The 26914-nt window shown below is 37.1% G+C and overlaps 1 protein-coding gene across 1 annotated transcript in view; it reads right to left on the reverse strand.

Annotated features, from left to right (window-relative positions):
- TTN (titin) overlaps positions 1 to 26914 on the reverse strand; it is a 289480-nt gene that overhangs the window by 74302 nt on the left and 188264 nt on the right. The window contains exons 192-239 of the mRNA XM_055119737.1: positions 25795 to 25892; positions 24081 to 24249; positions 23674 to 23940; positions 23306 to 23572; positions 22938 to 23216; positions 22445 to 22853; positions 22232 to 22356; positions 21872 to 22138; positions 20760 to 21029; positions 20370 to 20672; positions 19972 to 20274; positions 19554 to 19741; positions 19356 to 19470; positions 18966 to 19250; positions 18714 to 18865; positions 17837 to 17984; positions 17334 to 17511; positions 16952 to 17073; positions 16580 to 16867; positions 15993 to 16289; positions 15685 to 15871; positions 15131 to 15246; positions 14735 to 15034; positions 14244 to 14543; positions 14047 to 14152; positions 13745 to 13941; positions 13349 to 13654; positions 12956 to 13234; positions 12119 to 12418; positions 11708 to 12010; positions 11233 to 11595; positions 10383 to 10685; positions 9954 to 10253; positions 9053 to 9349; positions 8667 to 8951; positions 8281 to 8574; positions 6207 to 6506; positions 5773 to 6081; positions 5497 to 5687; positions 4416 to 4845; positions 3581 to 3889; positions 3303 to 3451; positions 3171 to 3203; positions 2958 to 3087; positions 2573 to 2872; positions 2162 to 2479; positions 491 to 787; positions 89 to 388 (exon numbers count right to left, since the gene is read on the reverse strand). Coding sequence (XP_054975712.1) covers positions 89 to 388; positions 491 to 787; positions 2162 to 2479; positions 2573 to 2872; positions 2958 to 3087; positions 3171 to 3203; positions 3303 to 3451; positions 3581 to 3889; positions 4416 to 4845; positions 5497 to 5687; positions 5773 to 6081; positions 6207 to 6506; positions 8281 to 8574; positions 8667 to 8951; positions 9053 to 9349; positions 9954 to 10253; positions 10383 to 10685; positions 11233 to 11595; positions 11708 to 12010; positions 12119 to 12418; positions 12956 to 13234; positions 13349 to 13654; positions 13745 to 13941; positions 14047 to 14152; positions 14244 to 14543; positions 14735 to 15034; positions 15131 to 15246; positions 15685 to 15871; positions 15993 to 16289; positions 16580 to 16867; positions 16952 to 17073; positions 17334 to 17511; positions 17837 to 17984; positions 18714 to 18865; positions 18966 to 19250; positions 19356 to 19470; positions 19554 to 19741; positions 19972 to 20274; positions 20370 to 20672; positions 20760 to 21029; positions 21872 to 22138; positions 22232 to 22356; positions 22445 to 22853; positions 22938 to 23216; positions 23306 to 23572; positions 23674 to 23940; positions 24081 to 24249; positions 25795 to 25892 — 11832 coding nt within the window. The remainder of the gene's footprint in view (positions 1 to 88; positions 389 to 490; positions 788 to 2161; positions 2480 to 2572; positions 2873 to 2957; positions 3088 to 3170; positions 3204 to 3302; positions 3452 to 3580; positions 3890 to 4415; positions 4846 to 5496; positions 5688 to 5772; positions 6082 to 6206; positions 6507 to 8280; positions 8575 to 8666; positions 8952 to 9052; positions 9350 to 9953; positions 10254 to 10382; positions 10686 to 11232; positions 11596 to 11707; positions 12011 to 12118; positions 12419 to 12955; positions 13235 to 13348; positions 13655 to 13744; positions 13942 to 14046; positions 14153 to 14243; positions 14544 to 14734; positions 15035 to 15130; positions 15247 to 15684; positions 15872 to 15992; positions 16290 to 16579; positions 16868 to 16951; positions 17074 to 17333; positions 17512 to 17836; positions 17985 to 18713; positions 18866 to 18965; positions 19251 to 19355; positions 19471 to 19553; positions 19742 to 19971; positions 20275 to 20369; positions 20673 to 20759; positions 21030 to 21871; positions 22139 to 22231; positions 22357 to 22444; positions 22854 to 22937; positions 23217 to 23305; positions 23573 to 23673; positions 23941 to 24080; positions 24250 to 25794; positions 25893 to 26914) is intronic.

Below are 26914 nucleotides of genomic sequence, written 5' to 3' on the forward strand. Positions count from 1 at the left end.
CTGTGAAAGAAAAATGTCAATTGGTCTAAAAGAAATTATTAAAAACACAAATAAGAATGGCTTTATTTGTGAAACATGTCCTACTTACAGAAGAGATTTCTTGCTGTTTCAGGTTCACTGTCAAGAGGTTCCCCGATGCCATATTTATTCTGAGCCATGATTCGGAATACATATTCATGACCTTCTAGCAATTTGGGAACTGTGTACGTGCATTCTTTGGGTTCACTGGAGACACGCACCCATGTCTTCCTATTAGCTTCTCTTTTCTCAATCACATAGTTTGTAATCTTAGATCCACCGTCATCTTTTGGTGGAAGCCATGATAATGTCATTTGATCAGCTGAAACAGACTCAAACTTTATTGGCCCCACTGGAGGACCAGGACGACCTAAATTAAAAAGGGAATATATTATTAGTCAAATGATTTTAAGCCAAATATTAAACTTATGAACAAAAAAAGCATGCAATTTTAATGAAGTTCAATCTTTACCAAGGACATTCAGTCTCATCTCCTTTGATGCTGTGCCCAGATTATTAACGGCAGTGATACTATACAGGCCAGTATCACTCCTTCGAGACTGTGGAATCACTAAGGTGCAAGTATCATCTTCCACCAGCTTGTTGACATGGGTGTCATAGACAACAGGTTCTTTGTTATCAGGTTTCTTTGGAGGAGCTTTAAACCAAGTGAGAGTTGGAAATGGCACACCTTTAATTTTGGCTACAATGTTGACATCTGTTCCTTCTTCAACTTCCATGAATTCTTTTAGATCAATTGATGGTGGACCTTAATTATGAAAATAAAATTCTCATTAGGAAAATTAGGAAAACAAAGCACTAAAGAACAGAAAATAGAATACCTTTGACTATAAAGTTACTTGGGTTTAATCTAAGTAGACTTTGTAACCCATCTGAATATAAAAAACAATGGATTTGTTTTCAACATTTTTTTTTCTTTTTGGGTCACACCTGGCAATGCACAGAGGTTACTCCTGGCTCTGCACTCAGGAATCACCCCTGGCGGTCCTCAGGGGACCATATGGGATGCTGGGAATCGAACCCGGGTCAGCCGCGTGCAAGGCAAACACCTTACCCGCTGTGCTATTGCTCCAGCCCCATGTTTTCAACATTCTTATATCAGTTGGGGAGCAGGCACATTTGGTTTTTGTATTTATTCAAATATATGTGACTTTTGCCTCTCTCTTATGTGGAATCATTATGCATATAGATATTTGAATAAAAGGGCAGAAAGGAGTGAAGCTTGAAGTACTTTAGGTTTGGTATTTTACCCTTAAAACCTTTGGATAGCTACAAAGGAATTCATTAACTTATTCCTGAGATGAATTCCTCTTTTAAGAAATCTGTAAGTGGCAAAGCAATTTTCCGATTTTCATGAATTTAGTGTAAGACTATACAAAGGGACCAAGAATATAGCTTAGTAATAGAGTATTTGTCTTGCATGTGTAGGTCCCTGGGTTTGATTTTCAGTACCACTAAAAAAGATGCTCTTTTGTTGGTTCAGAAAGTAGTTCAATAAGCTGAATACATTCCAGCACCAGCATGGAACTTGAACACTGAATTTGGGATAATCCCCAAGCACCACTGAATATGTACCTCAGATAAACAAAAAAGTATATGCAGAGAGGGTAATGACTACAGACTTAATTTTGCAAAACAAAATGATTAAACACATAGCAGCAGTGATAGGAATAATAGTTAAAGAAAAAATTACTGCCGTATTTGTGTGTTAATTTATATATGTAATATAAATATTAAGAGAGCAAAAGAAAATTGATTGTGGAGATAAAAGAGTTTCAGCTGTTGCTGATTAAATAACTGGTTCCTTTCAGCCCATTTTGAAGAACATGCAAAAGATCTGCTTTAATTTCTCATAAGTAATATAGCGTACCCTGGACAGAGTTACAGTAGGAAAACCCCAAACATTATCATTCAAATTAAGGCAGTGTAGCATATAAGAAAACATAACCACTCTGTAGAAATGGAGGAAATGAGTGAGAGAAGCTCATGAGAAAAGTGCTTGAGAAAAGCACATGCACCCCATGATAGCTTTCTGACGCAGAAACTATGCTTTGAACTATGATTAAATATCTAGGGAGGCAGTCCCAATGAGGACCACTTCTGTTAGTAAGATGGCACTCACATGTCTGGTCCTTGATAATGACAGGGCCAACCGTGGACGAAGGTTTACTGACTCCCGCAGCATTGACAGCTTTGACTCTGAATTCATATTCGCCACCTTCGATGAGGTCTTCAACAGTAAACTGCAGCTCTTCTACATCACGCCGATTGCACTGTCTCCAGGCTTCTTTCTTTGTTCCAGTAGGATCCCATGCAAGACACTCAACAATATAGTGGGTGACAGGGGAGCCTCCATCATTCTTAGGGGGTTTCCATGATAAATGTGCTGTGTTCTTTGTTATGAGGCCAAGCTTGAGTTTAATAGGGGGATCAGGAGGATCTTTAAAAATAGTGAAAGGAAGTGCTAAGTATTGAGCATAACAATATACATAAAATACGACAAGCTACTTTAAACTTAGATTTTAAAACTTACAAATTGGATCTCTGGCAGTGACCCTCTGAATGGTTTCTACAGGTGGACCAACACCAAAACGGTTTTCTGCACGTACACGGAAGAAATATTGCTGTTGAGAGATGAGATCAGGAACAACAAATGAGGTGCTTCCACAGTTTGGATTGACTTTAGTCCAGGCTTTCCCATCGACAGTCTTCTTCTCAATAACATAGCCTTTGATCCTGTCTCCTCCATCATCATCTGGCATCTTCCATGAAAGTCTGCAACTACCCCTTGTGATGTCACTGACTTTCAGATCTTTTGGAGGCCCAGGAACATCTGGTGGATACAAATATAGACAATGTCACTTTCACTTAAAACAATTTGCTCTTAATTTGTGGTAGCTGTAAAATTTCTTTCTTACCCATAACTTTAACTCTGCAGCTTGCAGTCTTTTGTCCTGCTTTATTCTTGGCTGTGATGCTATATTTGCCTGAATGAGATCGTTTACACTCCGGAATAACAATTACTGATGAATTCTCAGCAGTCTCCAACTTTAGGAAAAAAAAGTAGACATACATTAAATAGAAAAACAATAGTGAAGTCAACCATATTCTAAATTATTATTATTTTTTACCTGTGCATCTTCAGGTATATCATGAACTCCATCCTATTAGAAAAGAAGATAGTCAATTGTTGTGCAAAGAATAGAGTCATTTATAGTACAAAATGATCCAATGGTATATTCAGAGAATTAGAATTTTCTTACCTTCATTGTCTTTGTTGCCTTTCCATCAAATTCCCAAGATGATTTTGGTGTTGGGCGCCCCTTGATAACAGCAGGAATCCTAATCTGAGAACCAGCTTGACAAACCAGGCAGTCTTGTGCTCCAATGTCAATGAAAACTTCTGGTACCTCTGTAATATCAGGAATAATACAAGAGAATTGAGCTCATCATTTAAAAAAAACAGGTATATCTTTAGTTAGTTAACTCATTTCATAATTAGATAAAAAGGAAAATATATAAATGTAATAAAGATTGGGACCTTGAATATCAGTGGCAGGGATCTCTCCAGTTGTACCACTTGGTTCAGATTCACCAGCTTCATTGACAGCTTTCACTCTGAATTTGTATTTCCTAAGTTCTTTCAAATTGGGAACCACACATTCACAGGTAGTTAGAAGTTTGTCTGGTTCATTTACTTTCTTCCAGTCAGTAGTGCCCTCTTCTTGCATTTCTACAATGTAGCCTTTGATTGGACTACCACCATCTTTGGCAGGAGGTTTCCATGCAAGTGAGATGCTTGACTTTGTTCTATCTTTGACCTCTGGGCAAGAAGGTGCCCCAGGTGGATCTAATAAAAAAAAATAATACATTTTGGAATTGTCAGAATACTAAATTAATGTACTCTCTTACTACACATGATCACACCTTTCCTATTAAACTATTGAAAGGAGAATGCCAAAATAATAAGTACAAGAAATAGTTCATTTTCACTTAGTATTAATGTAACAAAGAAAGCAAAATAAAAATGTAACTGGAATTTTAAAGACTACTCACTACTCACAATTTTAGACTACTAAAGCTTTATATATACATGTACTTGGTGGGAAACTATTTTCCATATCCTTTTAAAAAGATTCTTAGTTTAGTTTAATTTCCCATAAAATTAAAATAGTAAAAATGACTTCATCATTGCTGTCTTTGAGCCCAAATTAATCTCAATACATAGTAGGAGCACGATCAATGGCATAAATAATCACATGGCCTTGACAATTATGACACTCCTTTACAATTGAAACAATTCTTTTACTTTTTAATTATAGCTTTTCTCCTATAAGTCCTTTTATAGATAATAGTTGAAATGGGGGCATACTTACATATGGGATCTCCTGCAATAGCTGGATCTGATGGTTCACTGGGAGGGCCAATTCCAGCAGCATTTATTGCCATTGCTCTGAACTGGTATTTAACACCTTCAATCAATCGGGGAACGTTAAACTCCACACCCTTCAATCCCACTTTTGTTATTGGTGCTCTGCTAACACGTGACCAGTAGGTACCTCCCTCTTCTCTTTTCTCCAGCCAATAGCCAGTAATTGGAGAGCCGCCATTATCCAAAGGAGGAGTCCAGCTCACTAGCATTGACCCTTTGGTGCGTTCCAAAACTTTTGGTTTTCCTGGAGGTCCAGGAAGGCGATAAGGATCTTGAATGACCACTTTATCTGATTTGCATTCATCACTGGTTCCATATTTATTCACTGCTCTAACTCGGAATTCATACTGACCATTGGGGATAAGTTTCCAGATCTAGAAAAAGAATAAACAATATTAATATATGTTAAGAATATATGTTTTCACACAGACTTTCACTTACTTTATAATTGAATTTATTTTGGTAAAACAGACTACAAAACTAAATCTGCAAAGACATATATAATCTCAAACCATATGACTCAAATATAGAGAAATCTTCTGGAAAACATGATGTGTAATATGTTGACCTAATAATGTCTCTCCCAATATAAGATAATCTTAATCTCATATCAAATAGCATTTACTAAGTAGCCTTATGTTTGTGGCCTAAACACTGCAACAATTTTTTTTGCCTATGTTTCTCAGTCTAATCACTAAATTTCAAGGTTGTAGTATAATAATATTTATTCATACTCATATCTACTTATATAGCACTGTCATCCCATTGTATATTTGCTCGAGCGGGCACCAGTAATGTCTGCATTGTGAGACTTATTGTTACTGTTTTTGGCATATTGAATATGCCATGGGTAGCTTGCCAGGCTGTGCCGTGTGGGCGGGATACTCTCCGTAGCTTGCCTGGCTCTCCGAAAGGAGCAGAGGAATTGAACCCAGGTTGGCCACGTGCAAGGCATATGCCCTACCCACTGTGCTATCGCTCCAGTCCTTCAATAAATTAAAAAAGATTTTTTAAAAAAAGCTTACTCCATATCTCCTGTCTACAGCAGTGTTGGTGACTTCCTCCCATTCACTTTTCTTCCTGCTTGCATCACGTTTGTCAATGACATAATGGGTGATTTCACTGCCACCATTGTCTAGAGGGGCGTCCCATGTCAAGTAGCAAGATTCAGCTTTGATATCAGTAACAGCAAGATTTCTAGGTGGGGATGGACGATCTGGAAAATAACCAACAGAAGAGCTTGTGAAGGCAATTCTTAATGGACTTGAAATTTTTTGGATATAAGAAATCATGTGACTTACCAAATACTTCAACATGAACATTTCGGAACACTGTGCCAAGGCGATTGGAAGCAGTAATTGTGTAAGTGCCTTTGTCTTCCCGAACTGCTTTGGGAATGCTAAGCTCAGTTTTCGCTTCACTTCGAGATACTTCTTCCTTGGTTATTTTAAGTGCATCAGTGGGTTTTTCAATCACCGTTTCATTCTTGGACCACTCTATCTTAGGCATTGGAAGGCCTGTCACATCTGCAGGGATATTAACAGGCTCTCCTGCCTTAACTTTTATAGTGTCTCCTCGAACAGACAGGCGTAGCTTAATATTTGGAGGAACTAAGATAAGAAAGGAAAGAGAAGAAAGTCAGAAAGTCATAAGGGTGTTTGGTCAACCTAGGAGAAAAAGGTGCATAATACTATAAAAACTGCATTAAAATTATTTTTACATTCAGCTTCCATACCTTCATCATCTTGTATGACCACGTTAAGAGGCAGGGATGGGTCACTTTCACCAACGTCATTGACAGCTTTGACCCGGAACTCATACATTTGATGTTCATCAAGATTTTCAACCAGAAAAGATGTGGTTGGGCAGAGTCTCTTATTAACTCTTTCCCATTCAGGTTTATCATGACGCCTTTTTTCAATGATATAGCCTTGGATGGGACTTCCACCATCACTGCGGGGCTCTTTCCAGTCAAGCTTGATGGTAGATTTAGTCCTTTCTGTGTATGTGAGTCTCTCAGGAGCTGTTGGAGGACCTTTAACAAGAAGCAAAAAGAAGATTATTATTAAATTCTTAATAATAAAAATAATGAAACACACATTTATATCACTGTCACTGTCATCCCACTGCTTATTGATTTTCTTGAGCGGGCACTAGTAACGTCTCCATTGTGAGACTTGTTACTGTTTTTGGCATATTGGATATGCCACGGGTACCTAGCCAGGCTCTGCCGTGTGGGCGAGATACTCTGGGTAGCTTGCTGGGCTCTCCAAGAGGGGTGGAGGAATCAAACCCAGGCTGCCTGTGTGCAAGGCAAACGCCCTACCCGCTGTGCTATCGCTCCAGCCCACACATTTATATAAGAAATAATATTTGTTTCAAATAATTATGTGCAAAACAAGTTTCTGTTTAAAACAACCTTCTTCAAAACTTCATTAAAACAAGTTTAATTTTTGGTTTTGGGGCATATCCAGTAGTGCTCAGGTCTCTGGCTCCTACTCAAATCATTTAAGTTAGCAGAACTATAGGAACTAATATAAGCAGAACTCTTGTTAGTAAACTTTACTGTCAAAATTATTGATAAATCATGGGTTATATACGCTATTTAAATTTGATATTTTAGACATTTAAAATTATGCTACCGACAAAACTTTTAATAGTAATGAACCAGAAGAAAGGGGTGTCATATTCTGTTTTGGAAGATCAGCTAAAAGCAATGTTTCCTGAACATACTTTGACACACACTGCTTTAAGTGTGGGTTTAAAATGGGATAGGGGACTGAAGCGATAGCACAGCGGGTAGGGTGTTTTCTTGCACGCGGCTGACATGGGTTTGATCCCCAGAATCCCCGTATGATCCTCCAAGCACCGCCAGGGGTAATTCCTGAGTGCATGAGCCAGGAATAACCCCTGTGCATCACCAGGTCTGATCCAAAAAGAAAAAAAAAGAGGAGAAAAGGATAGAAAAGCAAATTCATGCAATGTTGCCATAGTTTTGTGTCTTAAAGCACAAAATTGAAAATATAAATTTTAAAAGTGAAACTAAATCAAATCATTCTTAATTACTATTACAAGCAGAAATAGAGTTTTGCATTGGAAGTCCAGATTTCATTGATCTACCAGCACAATCTGAATTAGAATGAATATGATGAAATAAACTGTTACAATGTATAGGATAGAATTTATGGCTAGAGGTTGTTGATGGTGGAATAATTATAATTCCTTTTCTCTTGGGGACAAGTCATACTCAAAAGACTGCTTTCTTGGGTGGGATGTAAATGTTCATTACCAAGTGTGTGAAGTTGCAGTTTCATATTTGTTCATATTTGGTTGATATATTCTCTGATTTATTCTATTTCTCTGGATAGCTCTTCCTGGTTTTAGTCTCAATATTTTTTTAAACCATGAGGCATAAAGGCACTTATTCTAAAGCACTTATATGACCTATCATATTTCAAAACAAAAACTCTTTGAGAGACTATAATTTTATAGTATAAAATTAATTACTCTAGTTTATTTTATGGAAATTATTCAATGCTCTAAACTATTTTTCAAGTTGTGTCTAAGGCCTAATAGATGTAGGTATTTTAGTACTTAAAATCATATAGGGTTTTATGTAAAATATAGTGAGCAAAAAGTAACACTGAAATATTAGCAAATATGGTACCCTTTAAATTGCCTGTAGCTATTTGATTAACCTTTCAAATTCTATTTACCCACAGACCCTAAAGCTATTGGGAATTTGAAGCTAAAGACATGATTAAAAGCAAACAATATTCATTTAATAAACAAATTAATAATCTGCTTACCTAGAGGATCAACTGCAAGAATTGGTCCTATTTCAACAGGAGGGCCACAACCAAACTTATTTTTGGCAATAACACGGAACTTATACTCTTGTCCCTCAATGAGACCTGTGATGTCACATTTAGATCTATCAGTCTCTATTGGTTGTCTCCAAGTGTGCATCTTGGCTTCCTTTCTTTCAATAATAAAGCCTGTGATTTCACTTCCTCCGTCATCTGCTGGATCAGACCAGTTCAGCAGACACATCTTTCTGTTTGTTACAACAGGTTTTAAGTCAAGAACTGGACCAGGTACATCTGAAAGAAACAAAGCAACAACAATAAAAATAAATGTAATAAAATAGTATCAAATGAAAAAACCCTATGAAAATCCATAGCACATTTCTTACCAAAAACTTCTACCCTGGCTGCTGCAGACTTGGAACCAGAGCTATTGGTCGCTGTAATCAAATATCTGCCATGATCTTTTCTCAGTGCTTCTTTGATAATTAATTCAGATTTGGTTCCAACATTCTCTATAACAACACGTTCTTTATCCAGCTCCCCTTCTTCTATGGTCCATACTCTTGTAGGTGCTGGGCGACCAGTTACCTCTGCTGGAATTCTAAGAGTTTTCCCAGCCATTATTTGTATTCCACCCTTGACAGAAACATCCAGTTCTACATTTGGAGGCTCTGTTAAAAGAGGATAGTCCTTTGTTAGCCCAAGAAAAAAAGGAAAAAGAACAGAACCTACACTGGAAAAATATAATTTTATTTATATAACTTTTAATTACCTTGTGGTTCAGCTACAGTAACAGGTCCTGTTTCTCCAGGGGGCCCTTCACCTGCAGCATTGACAGCACTCACTCGGAGTCTGTAATCAGCCCCCTCTCGAATTTCTTTGACAGTGTACTGACGGACCTTGATCATTTTCTCTGTGCAACGTGACCACTCATTTGTGCCAACCAACTGCTTATCCACAAAGTAGCCAATAATTTCTCCACCACCGTTGAAAGCTGGGGGTTCCCATTCTAGTTCAATAGTTGTAGTAGTTGTGTCAGCGACTCTTGGAACAGGTGGCCCAGGTGGAGCTAGAATGAAAGCAGATTCACAAATCAAATATCACTTATAGTTAAAAAATGTATAGTAGCTATCTCACTCTATAGGTAAGAAAGAGTATTTGCAAAAATTTTTAGGTTTTTTTATAGATATATGATATACACAATTCTTATGTTGCTGCTTCAATATGTGTTTTATTTATAAAATATACATATATGAAACACAATTTTATTTTTTAGGTTTTGATATATAACATATATAAACTTAAAGTATATACAATGCTCCAATACATGATACACTGTAAAATGATTAACACCACAAGATTAGTTAACTCCTCTATCACAAAGTTATCTCATTTATATGTAGCAATAACAGCTAAAATATATTTTCTTTACAGTTCTTAGGTTTACAGTACATTATCGCTAATTAGAATCAGCATGGTTTGATATATTTCTTTTTTTTAAAATTTTTTTGTGGGGTTACATGTGGTTGTGCTCAGACCTTAGTCTATGCTTAGAGATTACTCCTGGTGGTGCTTGGGATTGAATCAGGTTAACCATGTGTATGACAAGCACCCAATGTACTCTCTTTCTGGCCCCCAGATACCTCACTTTTTCCTTTAAAAAAGTCACTTACAAATTGGATCCTGTGCAGTTTTGGGATCTGAAGGAGGACTGAATTTTCCAGGTCCAGCTGCATTTTCTGCACATACTCTGAAGACATATGTGAGTCCTTCTAAGAGACCTTCTACTTTGGTCTTCAGAGAATTTAGAAGACTTCTGTTGACACGAGACCAATGTGTACTATTAACCTCACGTTTTTCAAGCCAGTAGCCCAAGATGGGGCTTCCATTATCTTTTGGTTCATTCCATTTTACTAGCATACTGTTGCTGGTAACATCTTCCACAATGGGTTTATTGGGTGCATCGGGTGGTTCTAATAAAAATAGAAAGTTTAATAGAATTAATTACCTAATGTGATATAAAAATTAAGTTTACAGGCTATGATAGTATATTCCAAATAATATGACCAAAAGGCAAAGTTTTGATACTAGTGGGACCTTACCAAATGGATCTTTAGCTAAAAGTGGCTTTGAAACACATGGTGGTCCAGGTCCAAATTTATTTTCAGCTCTTACACGGAATAGGTATTCTTTTCCTTCAATCAGCTTCGTCACCGAATATTTGCAATGTCTAACTGTTGAAGTAACAGCAATCCAATCTGAGTCAGGTTTTGTTTTATCTTTCTTTTCCAAAGTATAATTTATTATTTCACTGCCACCATCATCAAGGGGTGGTTCCCATTTACAGAGAACAGAATCCTTTCTAATATCTTCAAACACAAAATTGATTGGTGGTCCGGGTGTATCTAATATAAAAAAGAGGAGTGAAGAGATGGTTACCATGGAAAATGTACATATTAGCATGTTACTTTGACATAATATCCTATACCTTTACTATTTCTTTTTTTCCTATACCTTTATGTCCTATACCTTTTTCCTATGCCTTTTTTTTCCTTTACTTTTTTTTTTTTTTTTGCTTTTTGGGTCACACCTGGCGATGCACAGGGGTTACTCCTGGCTCTGCACTCAGGAATTACCCCTGGCCGTGCTCAGGGGACCATATGGGATGCTGGGATTTGAACCCAGGTCGGCCGCGTGCAAGGCAAACGCCCTACCCGCTGTGCTATCTCTCCAGCCCCTCCTTTACTTTTCCTATGCCTTTTTGTCCTTATATTTAGCCAACCAACAATAAGGTCAGTTAATTTCTTTTGCATGGCCAAGAGAATCAAACTTAGGATAACTCATTTCTAAATCATTTAAATTCTCCCTAAAGTTATTTATTCTTACGTTTTACTGAAATTCTTTTACAGACATTCTTTCACTTTGTAAGTAGAAAACAGTTTTGCTTCTTACCTAGCACAATGACAGTACAAGGAGCTTTAGCGGTGCCATGGTCATTTTCAGCTTTGATCATATACAAGCCATGGTCAGGTCGAACAGAATCTCGAACACATAGCTGAGATTCTCCTTTTTTACTATTATCAATGCTCAAACGCTCCTTTAGGGGCACAATAAACGGCTCTTCTTCTTGAGCTTCATCCTTCTTCCTCCGAACCACAGGTGCTGCTCGTGTCTTAATCTCTTCTGGTGTAATAACTTGCTCATCCTTTAGCCAGGTGAGAGTTGGGTAAGGTGACCCAGAAATAGTTGCATCAAGTAGTATGTTATCACCTCGCTTCACTTCTAGACTTGTTCTCAAAATGATTTTGGGGGCATCTATAATAATTATAAATAGTAATTGTTTTACATCACGTTCAAATATCTGACAAAACACTATTATTATTTCATTTACAATGAAAAAACAGTGACCCCATTAAACACAACTTACCAATGGGATCTACAGCTTTGGTTGGTGGGGTGGCCCGAGAAGGCTGACCAATACCAGCAGCGTTTTCTGCTCGCACACGGAATTGGTATTCTTTTCCTTCTTCAAGTCCTTTTGCTGTATAGGTCAGGACTGGCACCAGATGTTCATTGCATCTTTTCCATCTGTCTTCACCCTTAACAAGCTTCTCTATGATATAACCCATTATTTTGCTTCCTCCGTCAAATAAAGGTGGCTTCCATGTAATAGTCATTGCCTCAGCTGTTGGATTATGAACCTCAACATCTACAGGTGGATCAGGAGGCTCTGGAAAAAAAAACAGAAAAAAGGGTTAACATAGAGAAATTAATTATACTTAAATGAAAAACTTGCATATTAATTCCTAACTATATTACATTCATGTTGGAAACTTACGCTTTGCATCTTGAGCAACGACTGGATTTTTTAGTTCAATGTATTCTCCTCCACCAATCTTGTTGACAGCTTTAACACGGAAGAAATATTCACAGTTTGGTATGAGATCTTTTACTGTCCAAGACAGTTTGTTCTCACCAGACATGACTGGTATATATGTTCTCCTCCCAGCTTCTCTGCGTTCCAGGACATAATGGAGAATTGGGCTTCCTCCATCATATTCTGGAGGTTCCCAGGTTAATTTACAAGAACTCTTGGTCACTTCACTTGCTTTAATGTCTTTGCATGGTCCAGGTAGGCCTATTATAAATCAAAGTGAGAATTAATATTGTAAACTGAAAAATTAACATAAACTGGCAGAAAAGAACTCTATGGAATAAAAACAACTATATTTAATAAATATTATTTAAACTATCTGTTCACAGTTTATCTTCTATTTAAATTACACAAATAATTTCATGACAAACCAAGAGCTATTTATTTAGTTTTATAATTTTTGGTTTTGGGGGTCAGAGTTAGCAATGCTTGGGACTTACTGCTGACTCTGTGCTCAAGGATCATGCCTGACAGTGCTCTATGGATGGTACGTGGTGTTACGGATTGGTTGCATGGAAGGAAGACAAGCACTTTAACCCCTGTGCTATCTCTATGGACCTAATTGAAATGGCACTTTTATTATTTTAGGATTAATGTGGTCCTCTTATGGGAAGGAATATTCCTAAAGGATATTAAATATACAAGTGGCCAATTCATAAAGTTATCTATACTATAAAGCAAAGTTAACTAATTTTCTTTAATATGTGGAGAATATCTGACATTTCATCAAAGAACCATTACCTATAACTTTGACATTAATTGAGGCAGTTGCTGAGCCAAGCTTATTCTCCAGTGTTATGGTGTAAACTCCAGCATCTGCATGGACACTCTTAGGGACTTCAAGCTGTGCAGAGATGTGATCACTCTTCATTGTTAATCTATCGCTTTCTTTAACCTCTTTGCCATCTTTATGCCAACTAACAGTAGGAACTGGTACAGCTCTGAAGGGAACAGGAATTCTTAACTTTTCCCCTTCAATAACAACAATATCATGTGTCTCCAGATCAATCGTTGGCTTGCCTGGAAGGTATAATTCAAAAAAGAAAAAGAAAAAGAAAAAATGTGTATCAAAATGCAGTGTGTAAGTAAAGCCATTTTATTAATTATATGTAAACAAAACCCCTGTATTCTTACAGTCTGGGTCTTTGGCAACAACATTTTCAGAGATTTCGGATGGGTCACTGACACCAACAGCATTGACAGCTCTTACTCGGAGAACATACTCCTTGTCAGGAACAACACCTTCCTCAACTTTAAACTTCAAGTCTTTTATTGGGCGAGAATTAACTCGCATCCATTTCTCAGTGCCTACTGGACACATTTCGACATGGTATCCTATAATAGGACTTCCACCATTTTTCTCTGGGGGTTTCCAAGCAATGTCAATGTGCTTTCTTCCAGCATCAGTCACATGCAGATCAAGGGGAGGTGAAGGAGGACCTGAAACAACAGCGAAACATTTCACATCCACGGTCTCACTGTCAAGTCCACACAGCATTTTTTTTTTTTTGCATAATAAGCACAACTTACTTGTTGGGTCTTCAATTGATAGAATTTCTGTGGGTTCACTTGGGTGACCAACTCCAGCTTCATTTTCTGCCCGAACTTGAAACTGGACCTCTGTTCCTTCAATGACATCAGTTACTCTGAAATTGCAGTCGGGTCCGGAGGTCTTTCCAGCCTTCACCCAACGGGTACCTAGCTTCTCTTTCTTCTCAATGATATATCTATTGAAATACCAAAGAATTTTGCTAGTACCAGTAGAAAAAAAACAAAGATAAGAATTTTCAGTTACTAGTAAATTATTCTTTATGAATCAATAAAAATAATACCTCTGTATTGGTCGTCCACCATCATTTTTAGGTGGTTCCCATTTCAGATCAACATGTCGTTTTGTCACATCAACCACTGTTAGAGCATAGGGTGGTCCAGGGGTAGCTGAAAGAAAAACACAACAGTTAGAAAACCAGGGAGGAAAAGTAGTCATCCACAGAAATGGGTGTCACAAAAATTAAGTGAAAGAACTTACTAAAGGTATCTTTGGCCAGGACAGAGTCCCCAATTTCACAGTAGTCACTCTGTCCAATGGCATTTTCTGCAGCAACTCGGAACACATATAAAGAGCCCTCGGTCAGTGGGGTGACTGTACACTTGGTGTCCTTGACAGTAGTGTCTACTGTTTGCCAGCCTTTTCTCCTCACGTCTCTTTTTTCCACAATGTAATTGGTAATGGGGGACCCTCCATCTTTCTCAGGAACTGTCCATTTTAGGTCTGCTGTATTTTTTGTGATATTAATAACTTCAAGCCAGCGGGGTGGTGATGGAGGATCTGAGAAAATAAAAGAGAACAAATTAATTTAAAAAATTGTCCAATAGTCAGCCCAAACTTCTCCAGTAGTCACCAAGAAATCATGAAACAAGGATGAAGTAATCTGTTAATGAGATTTTTATATTTTCTCATCCTGCAGTTCCCAGATAGATTTCAAAAGATTTTATGACCTAGACTCATGAAAGACTTACATAGTTTCTCCCGGCAAAGCACAGGATCGCTGGGTTCACTGGGCTCACTTTCTCCAGCCTTGTTCACAGCTCTAACTCGGAATGAGTATTCCTGGCCTTCCATGAGACCCGTGACCAAATGCTCAGTGGTGGGCACCCCTTCGGCCACTCTGACCCAGTCATCTGTTCCAGTCTTTAGCATTTCAATCACGTAAGACTCAACCTTTGCCCCTCCATCATGTTCTGGTTTTGTCCAATTCAACATTAATGATGTTTTGCCTACATCTTTCACAGTTGGCTTTCCAGGGGGCCACGGAGGATCTGCAAGTCAATGAAATTAAAAAAAAATTATTCAGTTTGTTCAGTAAAAGTTAATATAAGCTTCAGAATAGTCACAGAAAAATAGGCAGATATTACCTATAGGATCCTTTATTAAGATTGGTTCTGTTGATCTACTTGGTTTTCCTGGTCCAGCAAGATTTTCAGCCAGCACACGGAATCTGTACTTTTTCTTATTGGTAAGACCTTTCACCCTGAATTAGGAATAAGTATGTACATAATATCATGATGGGAAGCAGATACATCTATGTATTTTACATAGGAGAAGGTACTTTGTTTAAATTATGGAAACTAATTTTGAAATCTGACTGAAATGTCCTATGTAAGTTTAAAATTATTGTCCTATATTTTAGTAGTGGTAAAATGTATAAAATCAATAATAATATCTGTAATAATTGTAATTATCATAATATATTAGAAACTAAACACTTTGGAACTTCTAGGAAGTTAATATTATATAGTAAATTAGGAAATCTGCCCTTAAATAGGATATATATTGTTTCTAAAATTTGTGGTAATAGAAAACATGAGTAAAACATTTAAAAATTATAGAAATATTTAACCATATATAAGTAAAAGGATTTTTAAAAAATGAGAGTTTGTATACATTTTGATGGAAACTTTATGTGTACCTGTATGTTGTGTCCTTTACTGGCATCTTATTGCATCTAACCCATTTATCACTATCAGGATCTAATCTTTCAACCCAATATCCAGTGATTGGGCTGCCACCATCATCATCTGGCTCACACCATGTGAGGGTCACTGCATCCTTAGTGATATCAGAAGGTTCTAGGCGAGTTGGAGGTCCAGGAGGATCTATAGATAGGAAAAAGATATATGTAAATGTCCTATATATAAAGATAACATCTAAATTCAAGTTTGACATAAGCATCTCTCTTTCTTTTTGCTTTCCCCAACTGATCAATGCAAAACTCACCAAACTGATATTTGGCTATGATTGGAGAGGCCTGAACTGGCTCACCAACACCATACATGTTTTCTGCTGCAACTCTGAAGATATATTCTTTATTGGGTGTTAATTTGGTTGCCTTGAAATTTGTATCCTTGACAGTTGAAGAGAGCTTGTGCCACACATCACTGTCAGTTGCTTTCCTCTCCACAACATAGTTTGTGATTTTAGATCCACCATCATCTCTTGGTGGGTTCCAGGTTAGAAAACAGGACTCGTTGGTCACATCTGTGATGTCAAAGGCAGCTGGTGGTCCAGGTTTATCTGTGGATGATAATTCACATGTAGTAGGAAAATATTTTAAATCATGTTTTTCTTATTTTTCTTTACATCTATATTTGTATACACATTGTATGTGTGTATATACATAGGATGGTATTGGGACCACGTCTGGTGAGGCTCAGGTCTTACTCTTGGCAACCCTCAGAGGACTAATAGAACCAGGTTGGCTATACACAAGACAAGCTCTCATCGCTCTTGTTCCAAATCATGTTTCATATTTACAAGGTATTTAAATGAATTTGTTTTATTTTTAAAATGAAAGCATCACTCACCTAGGACATTCACTTCTGCCACAGCAGTGGCTCGACCACAAGCATTCACAGCTTCGATGATATATGTGCCTGTGTCACTTCTCTTACTATCAACAATAGTCACTGTGGATTTTTTAGGAACATTTTCAATGGTGATTCTTTTGTCCTGCTTCAAAAGTGTATCGGCCTTTGTCCAAGTTATCTGAGGTTCAGGTTTTCCAGTTACAGTGGCAGGAAGCTCGATCTTAGTTCCTGCTTTTACAGTGAGGCCAGCAAGGAGCTTCACGTCAAGGAAAATTTCGGGAGCCTCTATATTGGGGAAAATTATTAAAAGCGTTAGCAAGTTTAAGCAGAATTCAAACCAGAGATTTGGTCAACAAGACAAACAAATACCTTGTGTGTCCATAGCCTGGATTTCTTCCGTGGGTTTGCTTGGTAGGCTGGCACCTTGCCTATTCAAGGCCTTCACACGGTAAGCATACCATTGTCCTTCTTCAAGGCCTGTCACTTCCATTCTGTTGGAAAACAAGTAGGATATGTTACAATAGTTATATAACCTATTCCATTGTATAGTATTCATGATATTTCCAAAATTGTTTAAATTAATTCCGAATTGCTTGATAAACCTTGAATAGTGTGCAATTTGAAAAAGTAAAAGACTCATAAATATACTTTGGGAATTCTCAATTAAAAATACCTAAACTTTATAAAAGAATGTATTTTAATGAATATACAAGCATTTACTCTTGTGTCAAATAATTACAAAATAACATACTTTGTATCTGCAACAGGTTCTCCACAGGCAACCCATCGATCAGAACCACGTGGACATTTTTCAACTATGTATCCTTTGATCCTTGAACCACCATCAAATTTAGGTGGATCCCATGTTAGGAAGATACTCTTAGCTGTTCGATCTCTCCATTTAACATTCTCCGGTGGGTCAGGCACAGCTATAATAATTGAAAAAGAATCATTCTTAGACAGGCTTTCTCTGAATTCTCCTTATTGCCAACTCATAATTTTCCTCATAACTTCAAGTCTAGGTCTGAAGCAGAGATTCACAAATGTATTTGGCTTATTAAACCCCTTTTAGAAGAAAATATTCCTCAGTTACCTCTGGAAAACTAAGTTTTTAAGAAAGCAAACAGAAAACATTCCATCCCCATACTTGCACTGTGAGTCTGCCCCCCTGGACTGCCTACTTTGGGAAAGACTGGTCTAGGGTGAAAACTGGTAACAACAATCTGTATAAGAAATGACCAGAAATATACTTACTTGCAGGAGCTGACATGTTTACAGGTTCATCGGTATAAGCAGGTTCTCCAGGGCCACACTTGTTACAAGCACAGACTTTAAATAAATATTCTTTTCCTTGAATAAGATCAGGTACTGTGAATTCTAGGTCAGTCACATTATCCATAACCTGGAATAAAAAAAATATAGCAGGTAGTTGTTTTTCTGAAACCCTTAGCTTATGTCAAAAGGGTTTATTTTTATTTACTTTACTGCAAGCAAGAACATTAAAAGAAATTATTTTGAATGTTAAAGATTATTCTTATCTTAATTCACATTAGGAAGATTCTAAGTGAAACTAATATTTCATCTTTCACATAAGCAAACTCTTGTGTATGTACATTAAAAGTGGAATATAGATTTCCTTCTTCCTACCAGCTTAATGGAAATATAGTTTTAAATTGAAATTTAGAAACAGTAATGAGTATAAACAGAGGAGAAAAATGGTAGATTAAGTCAACTAAGAAAATCTAGTAGACTGAGTAGAACTATCACCATCAGAAAGCTAAATGTCATTAGGATAACTTAGCAAAACTTAGTTTTCTCAGAATGACTTACAACTTAATGGGAGCATGTCAGATTTTTATCAGGCACCAAAGATTTTTATTTTTTATGAACCTAAGCAATTTTATGAGCTCACAAAATGAGGTAATTACATCTATTTGAAGTATCTCAAGTGGCATTAAAACATCAAGACATTTAAAGTTTACCTTATTCTCTCAGCAAGGTTAAGGTAAAAATATGCATATATATACATATATATAATCTATTCATGGAATTTCAGAATTCTGGATATTTTTCCTATTCTCTTTCTTCTCTAGAACTGCTATATGGACACTCATTGTTGCTTAAAACTTACTTTAGTCCATGTTTTCCGGCTGACTTCTCGCTTTTCAATAACATATCCAGTTAATGGACTTCCTCCATCATCATCTGGTGGTTCCCAAGTCAAATGTACTGTGTCCTTGGTTATGTCACTATATTTTAGTTCTTTGGGTGCACTTGGGCGGGCTGAAAAATGCAGCCACAAGTTCAGTATTATAAGTGACTTGAATCACTATGTGTTAATGTTGTCAAATTAATTACTTAGATAAAAAGTTTAGTTTCTTACCAATTACATTGACATCAATTTCCCCAGAAATTGTTTTGACAGGATTTTCCAATTTCAGTGTGTAAACACCCTTGTCAGAGCGTTCACTTGGGGAAATGACTAGTTCAGCATAAGCAGATATGGTTTTTATTTTCACCCGGTCTTCTTCTTCTAATACTTTATCTTCAATAGACCAGGTTGCAGTTGGCCTTGGGTAGCCTGTGCTTGGAACCAGGATCTTGATAGGGTTGGGGACAATAATTTCCAGACCATCTTTGAATGCACTTAAATCCATTGTTGGTTCAGCTACCAAGAAAAAAATTAATTAATTTACAATAATTTATATAAGTTCCTGATGTCCCAAAGTAGCTATGTGCTGTTCCCAAATCTAAAGACATAACAGCTATTTACCAAATGCATCATCAGCAGTGAGAGGTCCAAGAATTTCAGATGGATCTGAAACACCAGCTTCATTTTCTGCCGATACTCGATAGAGATAATTATTTCCCTTTTGCAATCCAGTCACCTAAAATAATGAATTAGTGTTCATAAAAATTCACATTCAGGTCCATGATCATACGTTGACTATTTTATATGCAAACATCCTACCTTGTAAGTCAGTTCAGGGACAGGTTTCACATTGCAACGAATCCAGTTATCTTTCCCTTCTTCACATCGCTCAATGATATAGCCTATTATTGGGCTTCCTCCATCTTTCAGAGGAGGTTCCCATGTGAGCTGAACTGATGACTGAGTCTGATCTGAGGAATTTAGGTTGACAGGAGGACTTGGTCTCTCTATAATGGAAGCAGAGTTTGCATATGCCATTAAAATCATCTACAATTAATGAAGACATGAAGTATCAGATTTATGAGTTCACAAAAAATAGGTATACTCTGGATATATAAATTTTTGTTTAAATTTTTCTGATGTACATTTTTATTAGCTTTAATGTAAACTGGCAGGCCTAGTTTCTTCATAAAATAATTATTTTACAAAGTAATTATTGCCCTTTTGAGGGACTCACCAATTGGATCAGCAACTTTGACAAAGGGTGTAGCTGCACTTGGTTTTCCAACTCCAATACGGTTCTGGGCTCTGACCCGAAAACTATACTCCTGTCCTTCCACCACATCAGTGACAGTTGCAGACAGATCTTCAGCTTTCACTGTCATGGCAGTGTCCCATCTGATAGAAGTTTTTTCCCTTAATTCAATGATGTAGTTTGTGATCTCAGCACCTCCATCATACTCTGGTGGTTCCCATGTTAATGAGACACCAAATCTATTCACATCGGTGATGGTTACATTTAGAGGAGGACCTGGAACGTCTGGATTTTATCACAGAAGGAAACACAGACTTTGGTTATATCAAGGAATAAAAGTAAAGAAAAGCTAGTTTGCAATAAACTTAAAAATTTCTTACCATATTTACTCTTTGCTTCCACAGGATTGTCAGTTTCTACAGGCTCACCAGTACCAACTCTGTTTCTTGCACTCACACGGAATAGATACTCAATGCCTCCTTTTTGTAGACCAGAGACAGTAAACTCACAACTGTCTGCACTGTCAGTGGCCAAAACCCAAGTCTTTCTCTTGATGTCACGTCTTTCAACAACGTAGCCTATGATCTTACTTCCACCATCAGTTAATGGCTCCTCCCAAGCAAGACTCACTTCACCGTCAAAAGTTTCTGTCACTTCTAAGTTACGTACTGGCCCAGGTACATCTGAAATGCAGAAATAATTTTTTTTGGTGAATTATCATAGTTTCAGTTGTACGGTGCCAAGTAAATGTAAGTGATGTAAGGACTTACCAATAACTTGTAAGTTGATGAATGCTTCTGCTTTTCCATGTTTGTTCTGAAGCACAACTTTATATCTTCCTTTGTCTCCTTTCTTAGCTTCTAAAATTCTGAAAGAAGTTTGTTCAGCTGTAGTATCAACAGTCTTTGAGGACAGAGCTTCATTTTCTTTAAACCACTCAGCTTCTGCTTTGGGATAGGCATCATAGGGCACCACCATTGTCAGAGGCTGGCCAGCATCCACCACAAGGTCTTGATCAGCTGTCTTGATTTTAGGTGCCGCTAGTGGGGAAAATAATATGTGGAAAGCTTTTCAGTTATCTGTTGTAATCCAGCTATGCCATACCTACTTTATTATGCATTTGTTAGCTAATATTGGCTACAAAAGCCGTGAAGGTCATTACAGTAACTTTAAGACTCGACTGGAAGTCTTCTAAGAACTTATCTTAAACATTCTAAGACTGAAGCTAGAGAGATAGTGCAGCCTCCATCCCCCACCACCTTTTGGTAGAAAAGGGGTTTAAACTACACCCAGTGCTACTCAGGAAGTATTCCTGCTCGGCACTCAGGAGGGAACCCTGGTGGTGCTTGGGTGATTCGATTCAGTACCAGCATTGGGTGCATTGCAAAGCAAGCATGTTAACTCTTGTACTATCTCTAAAGCCCAGCATTTTCTTTTAAATAAAGTAGACACCTTATACTTTGTTCAAGACAAACCAACCTTTTTTGTTCCACTAATGTATTTTTCATAGTGATAAACTATAAAAAGTACATTGGGAGCCAGGTCAGGGTGTGAAAGAGGTCTCACTGGACTTAGGAAGAAAATAAATCTTAATTCTGGGTTTGCCCTGAAGACTTTCAGGATATAGGCAGATTCTATAAGTTAATTAAATCCTATATAGTTATAGAGATTGCATGTGCTATGGCTTGTAAAGAGGAAGGCTTTTAATGTTCTCTTACTCAGGACATTTTGCATAAGAGAAACACAAACAGCAAACACAAAGTTGGATGTAATAGAAATAAAAAGCTTTATTAAATATCTCATCCTTCAATTTTCACATCTGAAACTGCTATAATATCTATAATATTGTGATGATATTTGAAAATAAAAGAAAGGGACTTACCTGCTAGCTCAAGCTTAGCAGTGGCTTCTTTGTCTTTGGCAATAAATCTGTATTCACCCTGGTCACGGGGCTTAATGTCACAAATTTGTAGCCTGTGTATCTTTCCTTCACTCATCATCTGGTATTTGTCACCCGGAACAATAACCATATTGTTTCTTAGCCACTGAACTTCCACCTTATCTTTGTTGAGCTCAGCAAAAAAGACAACATCAGCACCAGGGGCCTCAAGAATATCTTGAGGAGGCCTGATGATTTCAACAGGGATTTCTAAACAGAAACAAATACAAACATTTTTTAACTTGGATTAACTACTTCGAAAAATATGCTAATATGATCATCATCCATTCATTCAGTACACACCTTCCACGAAAAGTCTAGCTCGAGATTTCCTGTCTTCTATTCCACAAGCATATTCACATTCATCATCCAGCCTGCAGTCTTTTATGATAAGTCTATGTATACTTCCATCTTTTTCAAATTTGTACCTATAGAAAAATATTGCAATGGTTAGTTTGTATAAAAACCACTAAGTTGTCAAAAATACTGCTATAGAGTTAAAAAGCTTTCACTTACTTTTTGCCTTCTTTGATTTCTCTCCCATTTCGATACCATTTTACATTTGCTTTCTCCCTGGAGAGTTGGCAGGAGAAGACAGCATCATCAAACTCAGTGACAGTCTGGTCTTCCAAGTGCTCCACAAATTCTGTAGGGGCTTCTATAATGAGAAGCTCAGCAACAGATTTATCTTGTCCAGCAGTAACAATGTATTCACCCTCATCTGGGAAGCCACAGTCTTTAATGATTAGAGAGTGCTTGTATTTATCAACTCTGTATATAACACGATTGTCAAAAGCCACCTCTTCTCCATTTTTAGTCCACTTCAATGTTGCATTGAGACGATTCACTTTGCACCAGAAGGTGACAGATTTTTTCTCCATTGTTTCAATATCTTGAAGAGGCTCAACGATCCTAAGGTCTTCCTCTGTTGTAAAGGGAAGAACAGTATTGCTTTGCTTTGCTTTTATAAGTTAATTTCAAGAACAACAATGCCATATATACAACTTACCTTCCACTATTAGATTAGCTGCACTCTTAACATTTTCACCTCTATGGTTGGTCAGAGATACACTATAGTTTGCTTGATCATCTAACTGTGAATCTCTAATTCTGAGGGTGTATATCAGGTCTTTTTGGAGAATAATATATTTTGCGCTATCAAATATAGCTTCTTCATTTCTGAACCATTTGGCTTTAGCACCTTCAGTATTGACTTCACAATTGAAGACACCTTCTTTCTGTTCCTTGACACGAGTGTCCTGAAGAGGAACTACAATCCTGAGTTTTTCTGAAAGACATCAAAAAGACTTTATAGTATGAAGAGCCAGAGTGGTAGCTAGTGATGTAAGTAAACCCAAGGCACAGAAACAAACTCACCAATCACTGTCAAGTGAGCTGCTGCTCTAGCAGCCCCAACCATGACTACGTAAGTGCCCATATCTTGTAATGTGGCATCTTTCACTACGAGGACCCTCTTTTTGCCATCAGCGATAATGTCATATTTATCTCCAGGTTCAAGTGTCTCATCATCCCTCTTCCACTGGACTTCGAAGGTTTCCTTTGATATTGTGCAGACAAATTCAGCCTTTTCTCCTTCAAGTATTTCAAGATTTTGAGGCTTTGTGAGAAATTCAGCGGCAAGTTCTGGGATGAAAAAGTTGCAACATATTGAAAATATAAGCATCTTTATTTTAAAGGCAACAACTATAAATTTCTTAAGCTACCAGTCATCGTAATTTTCATACCATTTACTTTGACCTTTCCATCGGTCTGAGAACTGGGAAGGCGGCAGCTGTAGTTATCAGCATCTTCAAGCTGAGCATTCTGGATGACCAGAATTCTTTTGCGCCCATCAGTAATCATTTCATATCTTCCTGTTTCAATAATCTCTTCATCTCCTTTGTACCAAACCACTTCTGCTCCTGGCTTGGAGACTTCACAAACCAATTTTATAGTGTCTGTTTCATTAACTTCAACATTGTTAAGATTTTTTGTAAAAACAGCTTCTTCTTCTGCAAGAAATATGAAAATGAAGAGTAAGATTTTTGTCAGGAGAGATTCTTCTCCAAGAAAAATGAAAAAAAAGCTAAATTGGAAATTATTATTTTTCTTGCAGAATCTATAATTTTGGCAAAGAAAGACTTTATCTTACCTAGTACTGTCAGCATGCCAGAAGTCCTTGCAGTCCTTACTTCACAGGAATATTCTGCTTCATCATCCAGTAGACATTTGTTGATGACAAGAATACGCACTGCCCCCTTAGATATGATGTCATATTTTTTGCCCTTCTTAATTTCAGCACCATCTTTAAACCACTGAACCTATGTTTGATAAAAAAAAAACACTTTGATTAATTCTTTTGTTCTTTCACATGTGTGTCCTTAAGAAGTATGATTCCAAGTTTTTTTTTAAAGAAACCAGTAAGACAATACTATGAAGAAAAAAAGCCATGGTGGATACAAATACAACTATACCCAAAGATGCTAAAACAAATTTCTTCAGTTATTGTTAACAGAACTTCTATAGTAGTATCACTGTATCACTGTTATCCCATAGTTCATTGATTTGCTCGAGTGGGCACCAATAACGTCTCCCTTCATCCCTGTTGTGTGCTAGTGTAGCCCAATGGCATACTGGGGGCTCTTTCAGGGTCAGGAGAATAAGGACCGTCATTGTTACTGTTTTTGGCATATCTAGTATGCCGTGGGTAGCTTGCCAGGCTCTGCCGTGCTCTATACTAGTAGCAGTTATTAAAACAAGAGCATATTTATTTAAAAGGCTTACAAAGGAGGACTTTAATATCATTCAGTCAAACTTCTTTGTTTTATAAATACATAAATTGAGACGAAGTTAAATGGCCTAATAATAGTGGCAACCATTTCTATCTCTTAATTGAGATAAAACTTTTTATGGCTTTAAGTAAGGATCCATATTTCTTTTTTGTTTGTTTTCTGGGGAGAGAGGGGGTCACACCCAGTGGTGCTCAGGGCTTACTTCTGGCTCTGTGCTCAAGGATCACTTCTGGGGGTGTTGGGTGAGAATATACGGTGCCAGGGATTGAACATAGGTCAGCAATGTGCAAGGCAAGTGCCCTACCCACTGTACTATCACTTCAGAAACCAGAAATTTCATATGGTTCCAGTTTATATTCAGGTGTTCTAATTGAGAGTTTTTCAAGTAACAGTAATTGAATATTAAAAGAAAATCAAGTTTGTATTTCATGTAAAGGTAACACTTTTTAAAAGTAAAGTCATGGAACCGGAGCCGCGGCACGAGAAGCAGACCCTCCACACCTACTGATTGTGATCCTGAGGTCTCCTAACCCATTTTGGCACCAGAGCGGATTCTTGCAGCCATCCATTTTGACTGTGAACTGAGCAAAAATATCAGAAACCCAAAAACGTGGCCGCGCGGACTCAAAGTCTTCACTCTTAGCAATGAAGAGAAATTATTAGATGATGCCTATTCAGCAGGCCTGATTGTTGGGGAAAATTTCCAATCAATAATAGTGAGTTCTGTATGGAAATATGGAATGTACTCAAGGTATATAGAGAATAATGGGAATATCATTAGCTACTTAGATGGGGGGTGGGGTGGGGGGGGTGTATTGGGGTTCTTGGTGGTGGAATGGGTGCACTGGTGAAGGGATAGTGGTTTAATCAGTATTTGACTGTGACTTAAACCTGAAAGCTTTGTATTTTTTTTCTTTTTTTCACGGTGGTTCAATAAAATATTTCTTTAAAATAAATAAATAAATAAAAGTAAAGTCATGGGTTGATAATCCTCATTTTTTTCCTTTTTAGCTAGATCAAAAGTAAAAATAAAGTTATCTGACAATACAAGGTAGCCACCACATAGTTACAGACCTTAGCATTTTCTCTAGAAATTTCACACTCAAACCGAGCCATTTCCTTTTCTTTAACTTGGAGATCAGTGAGTGGTCTTAAGAATTCCACATGAGGAGCTGTAAGAAAAGGTAATCAGAATTCAAAATGAGATTTCTAATCATCTATTCTAATATTACTATGGCAATATTAAGAAAAATTAACCTGGGAAATTCCAATTAACAGTGTAAAAATAACTTTGAGATTCATTTGGAGCTACCGTTCATGCATAATATTTCGCTTTTTACATATCTGCAGTTTTAATAAAATTATGTGGTATACTGTGTGTATATCCAAGTGATTATATCTATGTTTTATTTCTTTCTTTGGAAAATTCAGTTCTTCTGAATGTCATCTTAAGGAAAAAACGTTATTGATACTATTGCAGAGCTAGGAAATATTATTTTATTTAAGGCAGTTTTATAGTCTTTGAGAAATTTTCAGAGTTCAATGAAAATGCAATATGAAGTGCTATGACCATGTTGCCTATGGTTAAGAACCATAATTCTGCAGTTGAAATCATATATATATGATATTTAAAAAATCAGTTTCAATTATGTCATATATGTAACATTTGTACATGCACCAAAGCAATGTTTCTTAACAAGAGATAATTTTTAAAAATGTCTGTTTCACAGATCTCCATAAATCAGTGTATATATGACTGGCAAGTTGCACCCTGGCCTTCCTTTTTCTCAGGGCTCCTTGTGAGTCCTTTCCAAGATGACCTGTCTTGATCACTGAGATTCTGGAACATAAATGCTGATAAATAAACTTGAAGATATGTTCATGGCTACTAATCTTTAGGAAGTGGAGAGAAAGTAGATCACACACAGAAGAAAGAGATCCAAGAAGTAATCTGTTGCAAGCTAAAGCAGAACAACCACAGAGTGGAAAGAAAAAACAGTATAAGATGCATGGAAACACAATCAAAGCCACTGATTTGGAACTATTGACATATAGGAAGTAAATACACCCAACGACAAATATTGCACACAAATATGCACTGAACAATGTTATGAGCAGACAAATAAATGAATGGAAAAACAAGGCAGCAGGTGACAGTTTGAAAGAAATTATATTTTTCACCAGAGGAAGAAGT

This window comes from Sorex araneus, chromosome X (genome assembly GCF_027595985.1).
Source record: "Sorex araneus isolate mSorAra2 chromosome X, mSorAra2.pri, whole genome shotgun sequence".
Lineage (NCBI taxonomy): Eukaryota > Metazoa > Chordata > Mammalia > Eulipotyphla > Soricidae > Sorex > Sorex araneus.